General features: G+C 38.7%; 1 protein-coding gene across 1 annotated transcript; it reads right to left on the reverse strand.

Annotated features, from left to right (window-relative positions):
• Positions 1 to 420: 420 nt before the first annotated feature.
• On the reverse strand, positions 421 to 15,430 carry LOC131689327 (potential E3 ubiquitin-protein ligase ariadne-2). Its single transcript, XM_058974343.1, has 5 exons — positions 14,835 to 15,430; positions 2,467 to 3,167; positions 2,041 to 2,409; positions 1,336 to 1,605; positions 421 to 1,274 (listed from the first exon to the last, which is right to left on the reverse strand). Exons 1-5 carry the CDS (start codon positions 14,905 to 14,907, stop codon positions 1,128 to 1,130), a joined length of 1,560 nt encoding a protein of 519 aa, XP_058830326.1. The 5' UTR covers positions 14,908 to 15,430; the 3' UTR covers positions 421 to 1,127.
• Positions 15,431 to 15,885: the final 455 nt, after the last annotated feature.

Genomic DNA, 15,885 nt, shown 5'->3' on the forward strand with positions numbered 1-15,885 from the left:
TAATGTTTCAAAAATTGCTGGACCTACAATCGATGGAATACGTATAAATTGGCATCAATATCTTTGCTTCGTTCCCAAGGACTATCATAACAAATTGCCTTTCAGTGTCTGTTTTATCTCTCGTTACCGTTCATGACCGTATCGGCGTCGGTGCAGTTTTTTCTGTTCGGGGCCGGATGTTCTCTTTCGTTTTTTGTTCTTGCGAGTTTATTGGTTTCGGGATGCAAAACACATCAGTTATTGCTTAGCCATTTTGTGTTTTAGAAGTGTATGTGGAATGCTGTTTGTTAATGTTGGTTGTAGTAGGTTGATTGAACTTTGCGGCTTCGGCATATGGCGTAATAGCCGTTCTCCAAGAACCGTGTGTTTCGTTAATCGAACAGGAATTTCGGATGCTTTAGATTTTTTTAATCGTCGAACTATTGATAGATTCTTTCGCTTTATTATTCTTACACATTATGCAATTCGAATCAAATTACTTTTCTATTCCATACCACAATGTCGTAGTATAAATGGATAAATTGCTCGTACTGCCTTAGAATTGTTTTAGTTATTTCTAGTGTTTCGGTTAAAGGATAAACTCAAGTGACGAACTATCTTTCCACTATCGAGTGACAATTCAGTTCGTTTTCGATGTTCGACTTCAACTAGCAAACAACGTTATCTGTTTTCGCTTGCGTCTTTGGCTTTTACACTAACGCAGCATCTGATTTTGCAACTTGTTGGTTAATTAGGTAGATTTATCGTACGGTTTACGCTACGTTTGAAGATCATTTGGTACAATTATAGGAATATCAAATATAAGAATAAATTTAAACTTAAGAATTTATCTACCGGTAAGAATCCTAATTTTAAAGTTGGATATCTGCTCGGTTGGCTCGTGCAACAACGAGCGAAAGCTTCCGAAATCCAGGTGGTAAAACGATACTTGTCTTATATAAATAAATCGATTGAATAAGGTCAAACAAATTTTCGCTCTAAAATCAATGATACCATATATTTTACACCATGGGGAAAAGGGTCTGACGAGGTGGGTGTGGAGGAATTAATATCTCAGTTTGTTGTTCGTTACCTAACATTTACAAGTTTCGGTGAATTTCCCCCTCCGATTTAACTCTCATGGTTACTCACGCTTCGGTAGGAAAAAAATCCTTCAACAGTGTCGTTCTTCGCTTCTCGGCTACATCCATCTGATTTTGCAGATCGCCCCGGTCGGTCGTTTCCGCACGTTCCACTTTCCAGGATAGGTTCTCAATTTCCGCCTCCAGTTGAGCCTTAAAGAAAGATAAAAATGCTAAATCGTTCTACAACGGAATTGAGTGTTCATCTTCCTACCTGCTGATATTCGAAAAGATCTTTTCGGGACCCAGCTTCCATAAAGTACGCATAGGGATAGGTATACTGGAGTGTGTATCGGCATTTCGCCAACAGTGCAGCCGCGTCAAACAAATACTGCCAATCAATCCAAGTTCCGAGGCCCTTCATTACCTTTTCGTTGATACGTGTCTTCATGCGGTCCAGAGTTTGCTGTTCCAACTGTAGCGACTTTGAATGGTTCTCCCAGCGCTCATAATAGTGTAGGTACTTTTTCAGAGCTTCACGAGCCTTAAAGTATTGACAGAATGATGATGTGTTAGATATATGGAAGGTTTTCTGACATCACATCGTGTCCTATTTAAAAAATTCAGTAGAACCGAAGCAAAAGTGAATGTGTTTCGTGAAATATTCAGGCCAATCAGTGAATAAATTAAAAATTTGAACTTCGTGCCGTTGAGATCCAGAGACCCGTTAGTTTCTAGAAAATAAGGAGTTAAAACTAAATTCCGATTCTGGGCACTTGTGGACGAAAGTTCTGCTATAAATGACCAAGCTTCATTCTGCATTACTATGCATTGTTTTTTTTAAACGAATGTAATTTGCATATTGTTATATAAGACCAATATTAGAACGATCCGAATGAACCACAATGATTCGTCTGACACTGAATAAGGCTGATAACGACCAACAGAAATTTTGTCTAAGCTCAAGCGAGATAATTACCTGCGCATGCACAGATTCGTGCGCAATGTTTGGATTCTCCTTGTACCGGGAGCACTCGTAGTATTCCGAACCGTGTGCCTTCCAATCACCGAGACACATCCAACAGAAATCGTGCTTGCAGTTGAAGCACTGCATGTGATTGCAGCCGCCGTTTTTTTCGATGCAGATGTGACACTTGGGACAGTCCTTCGTGTGGGCACTAATATAGTTAGCTGTTTCGCTGTCGTCGGCACATTTGGTTAGCCATTTGCGGATGATTTGGCAATCAGTTGGAGCGTGGTAATCGGTACCACAGCGGAAGCAGAATGTTGTCTTACATACCCGGCAGGTGGCTTTCTTCGGGCTGATATCGGAACTGCGTATAATTATCTGCAAACAAAATTTACGCTTAATACAACGCGAACAATATTGGATTTAATAATATACCTGGCAATTAGGACCGGGACAAAACCGTAGTTCCGGATGGGATTTAACATAATCGGCGAAGGCAAATTGTTGGTACTTGTCTCTCAGCATCGGCCGGTTGAGTAGATTTAGAACCAAATCCTCCGGTACACGAACATCGCATCTCTGCTCCATGCAGCCTATTTGGGTTGAAATGCCCTGGCTAATTTGAATCTCAAAGTGCATTGCCCAACAGTCCCGGCAAAACGAATGTTGACAGGAGAGGCTGTGAAATTTGTCCAGCGTCTGGACAGTTACACAAACTGGGCAAGGGTGTGTTCGATATGCTGTCGTTAGTGCCACCAAGGATTGCGCTTTCGTACTGGTCCCAGGTAAAGCTACTGGTAAGATACCAGGAATCGGTAGGATCACACTCGAACTTGAAACCGGCAAAGGTGCCGACGAGGTTGATGCTATAGCGGCTGGAGCTGCTTTGATGCGAGCACTAACGAGCAGATTAGTCGCGTTGTTTCGATACTTTTCCACGACCTCATCGGTGTCCCACTTGGTTTCATGTAGCAACACTTTCGCCAGAGATGGTGTGATCTGAAGTAGGTTGCTCAGCTTTTCGACCAATTCGTTGAGTAATTTTTCCACTTCCTCTACATCGAGACATTCGTACACAAAGTATTCCGGATCGGAACGTTTAGGATCAATCTGTTCTATATCACAATCTTCTAGGCCTGGAAGGTAAAAAAAGAACAAATTTTTAAAATTTTATTGACCCGCAGCCGAGTTTGGAATTCATAACATTAAACCAATAAAATTATTACCGTCATTTCCCAAAACAGCTAAGGAGTAAAACCTCCAAATGGTTACTGTAACATTTTTGTAATAGATGACAGTATTCGAGTATGCTTTAACAGTTACAAGCTATAAGCTGTTTATTTATTTCAATTTTAATATGCGTCACATGACGGTTTCGCATAAGGCTTCCTATGTCCAGCTATTGCAACAGTCATAGTCACGTGTTGTTGATGAAGAAAATCAATGTCTGTCCATTTGTATTACCATACAATTATCGTCAATTGTCCTGTTACTACATAGGTAGTACAAGAATAGCGCAAATCCTTGCCAATATGAACTAAAAACAGAATATAAAACTTAATTCTCTGAATTGATAAGTGATGGTGCCTAAGTGTAGTGCAAACTTGGATGTTAACCAGCATGAATCTAATTGGTTTTCATATTGGTAAACACATCGTTTGAGTGATGCGTATTACGCTAAAAAACGTACGATTGTCGTATTATAATCACTCAACGGGCTCACTCAAATAGAACTAAGTTGCGACATGTAAAAAAATGAACAATATAGGGAAGTATAAGCTCTAAACCTATATGAGATGTATACTACAGTAAGCAATAAAGGGGGAAGCGAGTGAAACACCATAATACATAGCAAGAATGACGAACTTTAGAATTGCTTTCATCGGTTACACAAACAATAGAAGCAATCCAGGATAATTAAAACCCTGGCTGACGTCAATAAATGATACTGAAACTTGACAGTTTATGATGCCATTGCAAGACATTTTTGAAGTAACCTACGGTGAAGACTCTACTTTGGCCATCCCAATTTTATCAGCATTTTGATTTGATATTGTCAGCCTGTTGGACAGGCTACAATTGATGTTCATAAATATAGATAAATTCCGGAGGGCTGTTTGGTTTATTATATAATTCATCCCTAATTTACAACAGATGCAACTCTCCGAAACTCGCGCTGAATTTTGTAATGCGGGCACTCGCGCGGTGTGTTTTTCTACAACAGGCAGCTTCATCGTTTATTTTCAGAATACGTCGTGACCCTGATCATTTCCCTCTCCTAGGTTGACGGGTTTGACGGTATTGCAAACATCTTCAAGCATATTTCAGCGTCAGTTTTAAAGAAGCTCTGGCAGACAACTGCTTTAAGATGGTTATTGCGTTACGCCTCGATAGTGGTGCATCGAGGAGACCGAGAGGGCTTATGGGCCTTTTTTATGTTTTTTGTTATTTCATACTCTGCACCAGCCCAAGCTAACAGTCAGCTAAGAGCCTGTCCACACTGGCGTGGCCGATTGGCGGGCCGCCGTGAATTGACTTTTTCTGTGAGCTGTGTTTGCAGACATTGTTCAACAGCTTAACGGCTGTCTTTTTGAGCACGGCTCGCATTGGGAGTCATTGTGTGTCGATTTATCGGTCGACCTCGTCAACGTGCACAGGCGCATTAAAAAATAACAGTTGAACCCTATTAGTTGTGTTGTAATAATTGTAGTTTTTAGTACTAGTGTAAAATTGTTATGTGCTAGTCGTATGTCTATCTGTGTATGTGTTCGTCTAAGTATTTGTGACGTATGGTTCAGGAAATGGATGCAGAACTGGCTTATATGATAGAATAGTGGGTAATCCTTCTATGGATCACTTTTTACCGGTGTTCAATTCGTGCATTCGGTTCGACTCATTCGGATTGGATAAATGTTCAGAGTTTTAGGCATTCTTCAATGCACGGCTAGCGACATAAAAAAAAAGAAAGGATGTGCTATGTGCAGTGTTTCAAATAAACCACACATTTCACAACAAGGAGCCTGTTTCCAAAGGAGCGGGAGAAAACCAATCATTGTTATGCACGTTTCTGGGAGTGAGTAAAAAAATCAAAGCAATCCAAGTGGGTTTTGACTCTTAGGTTTTCGCTCCTGGTTTTGGCCCTTCCTGTCCACTCCGGTTTCTGATTCTTGTTCTGTCGCCGCTTATAGACCGAATTTAATTTCAAACTTTGCTTTGCTGTTTAATTTCTCAATTATTCCAGCAGAAGGTACAGGGTGCGCCAGCTGGATGTATTCTTTTATAACATTGAGCAACTTCGCCCTTTTTAGACGTTTTCACAAGTAAACAAATTTTTTTAGGATATTTTATGCCATTTATTATAAACCAGGTTTATTATACAATGTCGATTAAATTACTTCCCCCATTTGATACAGCAGCAAGCAGCTCTTTTGCGGGCATTTTGCGTCCCATTGGACAGCATATCGGGCTTAACCGCAGCAATTTTAGCTCGTATATTAGCTTTGAGTTCGTCAAGGTACTTAGGTTTGCTAGAATACACTTTACTTTTTAAGTAACCCCACAAAAAAATCTGGCACCGTTAAATCCGGAGAACGAGGAGGCCATTACAAATCACCATTTTTTGAGACGAGTCCTGGGAATTTGCTCTGCAAGAACTTGATTGCGGTGTGGCAAGGTGCCCCGTCTTGTTGAAAATAGGATAGACCTTTTTCTGCATTTGTGGACAGACAAAGTGCGCCAAAATCCAACGGTAGCGTGCGTTGTCGATGGTCTCTCCCTCTTTGAAAAAATAAGAACCGTTGATTGTTTTGGAGCACACTTCGGCCAAAACAGTTACTTTCTGGTCGTGCAGTGGTGTTTCATGTATAACGTGTGGGTTCTGTGTCCCCCAAATTCGACAATTTTGTTTATTTATACTCCGCCGGAAAGGGTGAAGTGAGCCTGCTATATTTTTTACGATAAGCACGCACAGTTTTCACTATCAAAAGATCGTTTTCAATGTAAGCCCGATCAGAACATCATAACAGAAAACTATCAAATTTATATCTCATGTTGATATTTATTACTCTCTGTGTTATCTTTATGATATACCGATCAGGAATGCAAGAAAACTTATATCAAGATTATATCTTCTGGTGCTATAATTGGATTAATAATGATATTAATGTACGCATACAACGATGATGTTACAGTAAGTACAGTCTTTTTAAAGCGAATTTTCGAAGCTTTTGATTTTTTGATTTGGATTTTCAAAATTCCGCATTTTGAGTATAGACAAGTTTTAGATGCAAGTGGTCGGAGAACTTGTCAGTGAGGTGTTTGATTGACTTACTTGGTTTCAGTTGGATTAAGAGATGACATTTCCTATTTTCTGAGACACTCTTCTGACACATAACTTCGAGTAGGAGGGGTATGATTTAAATGTTAAAGCCATTATTATAAAAAGCTTTGAAATCGTGAAGTTATCAAAGAGCGTTTTTATAAAGATTATAATTTTCCTATAAAATTTATTTCGAAGAATATGCAGGAAGTATCAAGCAGTCCAAATGAAAGAAACGCGAATTGAAATCAAATTGTACTGATTTATTTAGTCTTCCCCATATCAAAAATGCCAATAACAAATCCCTAAAAGAGATTTATTTTGAAACCTCAAAACTCATTCGTTGCTTTGAATCTATGCGGAATCCAAAATAAGATTTGTTGTATTCTTCGTGAAACAATTTACGTTAAATATCCGCTCAATGTTACCATGTCGCATCGACATTATTTCTAAAAACCATGTAAAACACGTTAACGTACAAGAGAAGCGCCAAAGCGCACTATTTAGAATCTAAAAATAGCCCCTCTTTCCTAATCTGTCAGTATTCAGTCTATCGTCCATACAGGCAGCTGTATTAGTGACTGAAACTGAATAAAAACAAAGCGTATGACACTAGGAAAACAAACAGCACTTAGGCTTGGGCAAGGTTCAATGTGTGCGTTCTGGAAACGTCTTCTGCATCTATAATCGTTTTGCCCTTGACGGATGCGTGGAATATTATGCTAACATTAAACCTCAGTCGAAAACAACGTCGTTGGTTTATGCAGGAAACTTCCCCATCAAACTCAGAATACCCCAGGTTCAAAGCGGCAATATCGACAAATAATAATCTGCTTGTCATATATTCACAATAACAATCAGCCGCAGGTATGCAATTATTTGGCAATGCTATAAAAGCTTTTGCTGCAGGAAGCTTTTTGCTCCAAAGCAAAAAGCGCCCTAATGTATGGTTTATTTTTCTCGTATTCTATTTTTAGACGTGCACGCTAAAACATTGTTATTATACAATAAGCAATACAAGCTATGTTGGGGTCAGTTATGCTATCTCAAGTTGTTATGATCGTGTTATATTGCTATCAACATTTGTTATAAATGTGATATTCGTAGACAATTTTTTGTTAGGATTTTTGTTATTTTAACACCTAACGGTTTCTACTTTATAACAAAATTTGATAGGAAATTTTTCGTAACAAAATATCAGCATGAGTTATAATTGTGTTATTTCCTTCTGGTCGGGAAGCGCTACGATTTCAGTGTGTTCTTTTGGTGTAAATCGACTTATAGCTAAAATGGCACTCCTTCGAGGTCTATCGAAAAGAAGCTTTCGCCATGAACTGTACCAAGGATCTGTTTTGCTTTTGTGCTCGATAAAATGAAAATTGAAAATCTAAATTGAGCTCGGGCTTTTAAACTGTATGCTTCAATTATAATCTAGTAACCTGTTTTCACTCCTTGGCGGTTTCACTCCTCAGGAGCCAAAAAACCATGAGTGATGAAATCATGGATTTTAATGATTTGTCAAACTATGGTTTTTTCTACGCATGGTGATTGGAGTGATTTTTGAAACACTGGCTATTTGTGGTGGTTGGCTATTCAAGTATTGGTAGAGTTTGAAGTACTAATGTATGTCTTTCATGTGATGATCATAAATTTAGCTGTATCTGGTACCTGTCTAATCTATTACGTCTCTCCTATATTGTCCTTTATTTCTTCTTTTCGAGTCCTATACTGCCATTCCACACCCGCCTTCAGCTGGGTCAGCAAAGATGGTGATAGTGAACGTCTTAACACTCACACATTCTCAAACGCGGTCTCAAGCGGGAACCTACAAAAATGCCCTCGCGCACGCGATTGCGAATCGATCACGTCCGGAAGTCTATTCTTGATCTTAGAAGCCTAGGTCCATGCCTTCAGCTGGACCAATTAAGAAAATACCCCCATACCTATTAGACAACACGTCTCATGGCGACATGACCGGGAACCCTATCGATATAAACGATCCTACTCTCTGCCAGAATTCTAACCACGCACCGAAAATTTAATATCAGACTCACGGTTCGCGCGACCATTCAAGAACACACGTTACAAAATCACGTCAGCGCACAAACGTTAGAGCCCCTCGCGATTTTCCAAACAACCTACGCCCACGAACTCGCAAACATGATTACACCCCGGTGATAAGATGAAAATCTCAGCACTCACAAACTTAGCAACACGATCTCAAGCGTCAACCTACAAACTCCCGCGCTCGCGCCATCATGAATCGGGATCGTCCGGAAGTCTCTTTCCTCGGTACCAACAATCTAGGTCCTTGTTAATTAATAAAAAATAATAAAATTGAAAAATAACTCCCATATCCACTAGACAAAACGTTCCATGGCGACATGACCGAAAACTCTAGTGATATGGGGTAACTTTCTCCCTGTCAGAATGTGATCCGTACACCGAAAGCTAAAGATCAGAATGACGGTCCGCGAATATATGAATGGCCGCAAGGTTTCAAAATCGTATTTATACACGCGAAGTCACATACACGCGAGCACACGCGACAAACACGTCAACATACGAACGCTTAAGTCCTTCGCGATCATCTACGCACATCTATGCCCGCGATCGCGTAAACTTGATAACACTCCGGAAATTGTGTGAACGTTTTAGTACTTACGAAGTTACAAACGCGGTCTCAAATGCGAACCCGCAAACGCGCGCGTTCATGAATCGGTCACGCCCGGTAATCTTTATCCTTCATTCTAGCAATTTAGGTCCATACATTCAGTTGGACCAATAAAAAAAAAATAAAGCTCATATCTACTAGACCACGCGTTCTACGGCGACATGAATGGGAATTCTAATGATATGTAGGAACCCACTTTCTTCTGGAATCTGAACCGTGCACAAAAAATTAAGTATCAGATTCACGGTCCGCGCGCGATCATTCTAGAACACACGCGAATATGCGAAAGGCACACGGTTATGAAATAGAATTTATACACGCGAAGTTCATATACGTTAGCACACGCGACATACAAACGCACACGCGATCGAGCACGTTAACGTACAAATGTTCGATTCCTTCGCGATGATACACGCGATCGCGAGTCCCTACGCCCGCACATACCTGAACCGTACAATGAATATCACCTTCAGAATCACGGCCCGCTACAATTGGCCTAAAGCAGTGTTCTAGTGGGCGCCATTCGCCTGTCTCGTCTGCAAATTGCAGTATGAACCTAGCTCTACAGCTCCAGTAGGACAACTCTCGAAAAAAATGAGCATTTGTAGTACAAAGATAATTATTGTATCTTCCTTATGCTGTCTATTGTAAACTATTTCTATATAAATAAAATGTCTCGTGAACTAATTTTTTACTCATAAAATGCATATAAGCATTCCGCACAGCGGTGTACGAAAATGAGATTGTGTCACTGTATATGAATTCATAGGAAGCCCATTGCTTGGAGCTTTCAAAAAGCACACAGCAGATAGAAAATAAACAATAGCTCCAGTGAAATCGGCTTGCGGAGCAACTGCGCATAAATTTGACGTGCCTTTCAGACGCGCGCGATGCGCGATTTTATTATAAGCGCGACAATATTTCAAGTTTCTGAGTTATTATAAGCTCGGCGTCTTCGGCAATGTTACTAATGAGATCAAAAGCTACGACGTGGTGCATCGAATAGTTCGGAATTATATTACTAGGTGGCGCCAGCGTAAATCAATTTTTTTCAAGCGATTCATCGAATAATTCGAGATTCTGCCACTATGCGGCGCTAGTGAGCATACCATTTGTACAACCTATTCTATATAAAGTTTCTGCTTTTTTAGCAAGATGGTGTCTTAGACAAAGTTGGGAAGCTTGGGTTGCTTATCTATCCTTCCGACCATATAGAAGATACACTTAATGTTGTTATAGCTGTGTAGAACAATGTGACGTTCAGAAGGGAGCCGGTCAGTCAAAAGAGAAAAAAGAAATGGAATCGCTACGCACGAAGCGAGCTCAGAAATAAAGATCATTACCAAATAGGGTTACTGTTAGATCAGTATCTGCTATCTCTATTCAACGCATTAGCTCAAATTATAGGATTAATAAGGGTGGTTCTATCACAGTCGCCCGAATGACATTCGCCCGAAAACTATTTACCAGAATGGACCATTTACCCGAATGTCATAAACCCATTCACTCAAGTAAAATATAAAATCGGTAATTATCTAGTTTAAAGACTTTAGTGATAGAGGTTCGATTTTAATAGTTTTTTTGCCAAAAGGGTGTAATTCAACCTAAATAAACCAAATCGAAATGTGATAAACTGAACAATAACAAGTGAGCTTATGCAGCGGAGCTAGCGTGATACGGCTTGGCCGCATATCCGAGGCCAAGGATACGAAGCAGCGCAAACCCGCTGAGGTTCCGCTGGCCGAGGCGTTGTTCCACCCATTGCCGGAGTTATAAGCAAACCTGTGATCCTCTCGTTTGCCCGGTTTACTCAAACATAGGGGCTATAGCTAGTTTAAAGCCGACTGAGTGGCAGCGAAGTGCAAACTGATTCAGGCGTAGTTGTCGGTTCGAGCGGTGGAATCTCGTTATAAACTGGACAAAATAATAAGAAATCTTTCGGAAACATCATCAATCCAGGTAAATATATATTAAGATGTTCCGTTAACAAATTGAATCAATTTAGTAATTATATCATGCATGGTGGAAGTCCATTTGGTATAACGTCGTTAGTAAATAGTAGCTCATAAAGGTTATGTGACGAAGCTAGTGTGATGCGGTTTTGACACAATTGCCAAGGTCGAAGAACCGAAGCGGAGGTCCCTCCTCAACAAACCTGTGATCCATTGGTATGCTTTTACTGAAACATAGGGGTTGTTTTTTTCTTTAAATATGAGTAGTTCTTTAAGTTTGTATACCAAATAGCCCTCGCAATCAAACTGGCGATTCACTCGTTTGCTCACACTTAGGGATTGATTCCTTCTTTTAAACAAGAGCAGCTCTTTTCTCACAATTAAGGGTTGATTGCTTGTTTCAAACGTAAACGAATCCTTGGATTCGGAAGCTCACCGAATACAACTCATTTACAAACAAGTTGCTGCCTTGGCTTTCTTGCCCCATCAAGGTATTCCAATGGCACTTGAATAATTGAGGAAAATTTTCTAAAGGTTCACGACGATTTTTTGACTTACATTAGTAAAAATTGTATTTTCGGTAGGAAGTAAACTAACAAAAAATTTCTCGATGACCGCTCTTTCCCCCGGCTTCGTGGTCAGTTTTCGAAAATGTACCGAAAAAGATTCCTAGACACAATAAATGGAACAGTTTGTTAAGCCGTGGAAATCCTACATTCTATGGTGTTTTGAAGCAGTTGCAGCTTGAAGAGAAAAGCCCTAGTACGGATGTTTTACGTATACTACAAGCGGTACCAACAGCTAAAAATTCTAAAAAGAACTCACGAAAGGACCTAAAACTGGAAACCCTCATTAAATCATACAAACTAAGTGATTGGATTAACTATTTGACTGGTATAGCTTTGTGTTAATTTCTTCATAGCCTCAATTGTTATAAAATTTGCATTTCAGCTTAATAAATTAAATTTTTCGATTGACATTTCGATGTTTTTTGAGTATATGGAATTCGGGCGAATGGCATTTGGGTTTATATTGCATTCGGGCGAATGCCTTTCGGGTGTTCGTGGCAGTCGGGTAAATGACATTCGGATTTATGTGAAATTCGGGCAAATGTCATTCGGGTAAATGGCTTTCGGGCGAATGTGATAGAATCAGCTATATTTGCTTCCCGGGACAACACTCGGGACATGTGGCTTTAGGCATTCACATATGTCGTGTGAACTGTTTGGATTTTTTTGTGTCTAACTAGTGCTAATTTGGGTACTAGTTTAGATACATCGTTTAACTAGACACCCAGATGGTGCTAGTTACTGACGAGATGAATTCGAAACACAAAAAAAAACAAAACATAATTAAAATTAGGTCTTGTGCCCTTAACGCGCAAAACTGGTTAGTCCAATTTTCCCTTTTATTGCAATTTTGATAGTTGTAATGAAAAAATAGCAAAATAATGATAACCGCATAGTACGTTTAACAAAAGAACATAACATAGCATATCGTTAAAAATATCATTTCTTCTTCTTTCCAAAACACTCAAAAATTCAAAATCGGTTGAAATTGAACGCGTAATAATTTGTTTAGTGTCGAAAGTTCCGAAAAATCGTTTTTTGCTATAAATCAAGATTGTTAGTGTATATTAAATTAATCAAAGGTGGTTTTGTGTTGTATTTGACCAGACCTACAACCTTTACTATATCACTTTAAAAGTACATTCAATTATTTTTATTTTGTAGCACCGTGTAATCATTTGCCGAACAGGGCAGCATCAAGTTTAGTTTTCAATTTATTATTAGACTCTGCTCGGGTATTTAGCGCTGAAAACCCCTCGTCGGTTCTGGTCTTAGAATGTTTCGTTTCATTGAGAAATTGCAGATTTCTCTCAAAACGACTTAGCAAGAACTGTGTGTGTAAACCAGAAAAAGTGGTGATCGAAATCTCACAAAAGATATTCTGGCAGAGCTCCGCAGAATTTTGGGGCCAACCTGTTTGGCATAAAGTCATTTGGCATAACGTCGTTTGGCATAATGCCCGTTTGGCGAAAGAAAAAAATGATAGGTCATTTGGCATAATATCCATTTGGCATAAAATGCACAGGATAATGAATACTATTAAGGTCGTTTGGCATAACGACCGTTTGGCATAAGAGCCATGTGGCATAAAGTATGAAAATACCCGTTCAAATTTTTATGGCGATTTGATTTACTGAAATAAGTACGATTTCAAGAACTGCTCATGCTTGAAATAAGGAATCAACTTCAGTGAGACGAAGAATATAGATTGATTACATAGAAAACTAAAGCAAGTATGGAGTTTGTGCATTGAGAATATTTGCATTTAGAACTATGTTGGTCATATTGAATGAAAGATAAAAAAAATTTGTGAAATGTCATTCAACAAAAAATCTGTTATTGTAATCTGCTAATGAAAGGCTAGTTTAAAACTACGGACCTCATGTAAAAGCAATAATGGTTAATATAAGCGAAAAAGAAATATTTTTTCTGCTTGTATTAACCATTCCATTTACGAATAGTTGGATCGCTACAATTTTTTAACCAAACTACGTTTTATACAATATGAAATCTAATTCGTGATATATAATATCTTGCTTTCCGAACGTTTGTTTCATTTGGCGTTTACTTTTTTCTGTTTAAATTCAAAAGAAGGAAAAATCTCGACTAGTTCATATTCACAAGAAGAAAAAAGCTCAAAGCAATAAAATTAAAAGTTAAAAGCGATTTACTACATATATATAAAAGAAGACAAAATCTCAGGCGCTTTAAATTATTATCGAAATCAAAAATTTAAAAAAAAATTCGAAACATTGACAATATTCAAAATAATGTAAACTCTTAGAAATTCATAGTTGCATTTAAAATGAATAAAATTGTCCAACTAACGAATTTGATTCGTTAGTTGGACCGAAAATGCATCTGGTCACATCTCTAATTATAGTCAGTTTGATTGGCAAATTGAATTTGACACGAGATTTTGACATTCAGATCCAACTAGCGGTCCAGTTAAAAATTGGCCAACCAGTGAATCACGACTGTCGTCCATATCGTTCAATGGTAATTCGGGAAACTGCGTCCCAGAAAATTACCGATTTTGTATCCTATTATTTCGCTTACATGTTAATCAAATAGACCTGAGAAATTAGGTTTTATGTCTATTATGCCAAATGGGCATTATACGAAATTGTCATCATGTCAAATGACCTTCAATTTTATTTTAATCGGTTATGCTAAATAACTTGTATGCCAAATGGCTTTATGCCACATAACCACTTGAATCGCGCTAGGGTTATGTCAAGTGGCTTTATACCAAACGACGTTATGCCAAATGGCATTCCCTCTTCGACTGCTAAGTGATTTTTGTATAATAAAAAACGTTGGAAAACGAAATACTGAAAAAATTACTTTGCTACATATTCAGCAAACGTCTTTTAATCTGATAAGCTTTCTGGGTCTAATCTAATAAGCGAAGGTGGTAACATGTTATTAAAGGATTCCTCTCATATAATAAATAATCGCCAAATCTATGATATCCTATAAGCAGCTGCAATTTTATAATATTACCAAAATTAGTAAACAAATATTGGGTCTATTGCGGAAGATCCATTGCAATAGCAATCTAACACTAACTTTGTCCACCCACTTAGTGTTAGATTAATATTACCAGTAATAGCAAATTTCTAATTTGTTCAACGACAGTCTGTTTGTGATATACGTTTTATTATCAACGCAGTTATGTCAACAGATTGATTTTCTTTCTACAGAACCCCCTCGAAGGGGTTGCGTATATTAATTGACATAGTCGCCATTTCACTTTGTCTCCATACCTTCCTTTTTGCATTACTCACCTGAATTATAGTAATCTTCAAATTCGTAATCATTATCCGACGAGTAATCCATATCCGATTCCTGATCTGCCATCTTGCGATTGTGGTGCGATCTGCAGCAGATTATACCAGGTGTTCCTATTTTGCAGGTCGGAACCTCTGAAAATTTCGTCTAACACTGCCAATAAAATTTCTGATTCTCTTCGCCGTGCTTGTGATTGCACTCTTCCACCAGGATAGAATCAGTTCCCAGTTATATGAGCTGACCTTCCTTCCTATTTGTTCTGCTCGCCTCACGTTGTGGCTAAAGCTAGTATTTTTTATTTCACCTTGAATTTTGCAACTTCTTTCCTACTCCACTACTGTGTGGGGCACACAATGAAGAAAAAAATTGAATAAAATTGTATCGCCAAAAATCAGCATACCGTGATCAGGTGATACTCAAAATCATTTTCATTGCACAGTTTGGACACCAAACGTTTCGGGGAAACTCAAAATACGGTCGAAAGACCACCACCAGTAGTAATATTTCGTCGTAAAAAGCAAACCGAGAATGCAAACTAAAATCCTCAAAAACAGATACACAACTTCGTCAGAAAACCATTCACCTCGCGAATGTCGACTGTACGTCATAAAAGTCGATTGAGTAGTTTTCAAAGCTGTCATTCATTCGACATATCTGATCCCTGTGGTGTGGAACGACAGGGGCTTCCCGCGAGTAACGTATGGCAACTCTGTCTGTCACATGGTAGATGGTGTTTGAATTTTTTAAATCTTAATTTGTAATATTAATTTCTTATTCTGAATCATAAGGGTTCAGCTAGCATAGTATACATCGAACAGAAAAAAATGAAGGTTGCTTCTCGTTCAAAAGAACAAAAATTAATTTTACGTAAGCTGCTTGAGACACTAAAACAAGACAATTTCACGGATAACATAGAAGCTACAGCAGCAAAGCTTGTTCGTTGTTTCTCATCGGATGCTGAAGTGATCTTGTTGAGCTGTGAAATCATGTGTTATCTTATGCAAATCGACGGATTTCATGTGGTTGCCGGTGACATTCTTCGTCAGT

This window comes from Topomyia yanbarensis, chromosome 3, assembly GCF_030247195.1.
Source record: "Topomyia yanbarensis strain Yona2022 chromosome 3, ASM3024719v1, whole genome shotgun sequence".
Lineage (NCBI taxonomy): Eukaryota > Metazoa > Arthropoda > Insecta > Diptera > Culicidae > Topomyia > Topomyia yanbarensis.

Bases quoted from the DNA above. Each gene is read 5' to 3' on its own strand.
- LOC131689327 (XM_058974343.1), bottom strand. From the start codon at position 14,907: ATGGCAGATCAGGAATCGGATATGGATTACTCGTCGGATAATGATTAC. The intron at 2,410-2,466 runs GTATATTATTAA...TTTTGTTTGCAG, and splicing joins GTCCCGGTCCTAATTGCCAG to ATAATTATACGCAGTTCCGA. The intron at 1,606-2,040 runs GTAATTATCTCG...CAATACTTTAAG, and splicing joins ACGAATCTGTGCATGCGCAG to GCTCGTGAAGCTCTGAAAAA.